This window comes from Trichosurus vulpecula, chromosome 6 (assembly GCF_011100635.1).
Source record: "Trichosurus vulpecula isolate mTriVul1 chromosome 6, mTriVul1.pri, whole genome shotgun sequence".
NCBI lineage: Eukaryota > Metazoa > Chordata > Mammalia > Diprotodontia > Phalangeridae > Trichosurus > Trichosurus vulpecula.
In genome coordinates, this window is record NC_050578.1 from 119,306,662 (window position 1) to 119,308,378 (window position 1,717).

General features: G+C 40.4%; 1 protein-coding gene across 1 annotated transcript; it reads right to left on the minus strand.

Moving 5' to 3' along the window:
• Positions 1–411: 411 nt before the first annotated feature.
• On the minus strand, positions 412–1,283 carry LOC118854165 (histone H3.3A-like). Its single transcript, XM_036764503.1, has one exon. It carries the CDS (start codon positions 1,185–1,187, stop codon positions 777–779), a length of 411 nt encoding a protein of 136 aa, XP_036620398.1. The 5' UTR covers positions 1,188–1,283; the 3' UTR covers positions 412–776.
• Between the last annotated feature and the right edge of the window lie 434 nt (positions 1,284–1,717).

The following is a 1,717-nucleotide window of genomic DNA, read 5'->3' on the forward strand; positions in this document are numbered from 1 at the left end:
CTCTAGAATATCAGGGCAGTTCTCCTTGATAATTTCTTGAAAGATGGTATCTAGGCTCTTTTTTTGATCATGGCTTTCAGGTAGTCCAATAATTTTTAAATTATCTCTCCTGGATCTATTTTCCAGGTCAGTGGTTTTTCCAAGGAGATAGTTCACATTGTCTTCCATTTTTTCATTCCTCTGGTTCTGTTTTATAATATCCTGATTTCTCATAAAGTCACTAGCTTCCACTTGCTCCAATCTAATTTTTTTTTTTGTGGTTTAATGTATTTTAATAGCAAACTTACAGGAACAGCACAGAAGACAGACAACATTAAAAACATGTACTTGCATGTAGGACAACTCAGTTAGAAAAGTATAGTGAATGGATGGAATCTACCGTATGATAAAAATGCTACAAACACCATTTAGTTGCCGTCAATAAGAAATTTACTTTTTAAAAAAATCCAAATGCTGGCATTGTCCAGAAAAATTTAACAGGTTTATTTATAATTGTTATAAAGTTGAATCTTTGAAACTTGTTCACGGAAAAATTTTTTTTGACTGCATTAATGCTTTATGTCCTCGCATTTATATTCAAAATTCACACACAAATGAAAATGGAAAAAACTTGCCAATACCTGATTCTGTCCCCTATTTTTCCATTCGCAATCATATACTTAGGTACCTTTTGACCCCATGGGAAAAAAATATCTAACGTTCAGAACTACCAATAACAGGAAGAAGAGATTTTTTTCTGTTTTGAGAATGAAGAATGTTTCCCACCATAGTGGAGTTTAAGCACGTTCTCCACGTATGCGGCGTGCTAGCTGGATATCTTTTGGCATGATTGTGACACGTTTGGCGTGGATAGCACATAGGTTGGTGTCCTCAAACAGGCCAACCAGATAGGCTTCACTTGCCTCCTGCAAAGCACCAATTGCTGCACTCTGGAAGCGCAGATCTGTTTTGAAGTCCTGAGCAATTTCACGCACCAGACGCTGGAAGGGAAGTTTACGAATCAGAAGTTCGGTGGACTTCTGGTAACGTCTGATTTCACAGAGAGCCACAGTACCTGGCCTGTAGCGATGAGGTTTCTTGACCCCTCCAGTAGAGGGCGCACTCTTGCGAGCGGCTTTTGTAGCGAGCTGCTTCCTGGGGGCTTTACCACCGGTGGATTTACGGGCAGTTTGCTTGGTACGAGCCATGTTCTTGAAAACTTCTCCTTATACACCCCCCTTCTCTTTCGGCTTGGGCTCGGAGAGCGAGAGGCGGCCCTAGCGCTAGAGAGCTACGGCGGCGGCGGCGGCTGCGAACACCTCCAATCTAATTTTTAAAGTAGTATTTTCTTCAGTGGTCTTTTGGACCTCCTTTTCCATTTGGCTAATTCTGCCTTTCAAGGCATTCTTCTCCTCATTGGCTTTTTGGAGCTCTTTTGCCATTTGAGTTAGTCTGTTTTTTAAGGTGTTGTTTTCTTCAGTGTATTTTTCAGTATTTTTTTGGGTCTCCTTTAGCAAGTCATTGACTTGTTTTTCATGGTTTTCTCGCATCCTTCTCATTTCTCTTCCCAATTTTTCCTCTACTTCTCTGACTTGCTTTTCCAAATCCTTTTTGAGTTCTTCTATGGCCTGGGGCCAGTTCATGTTTTTCTTGGAGGCTTTTGTTGTAGGCTCTATGACTTTGTTGTCTTCTTTAGGCTGTATGTTTTGGTCTTCTTTGTCACCAAAGAAAGAATCCA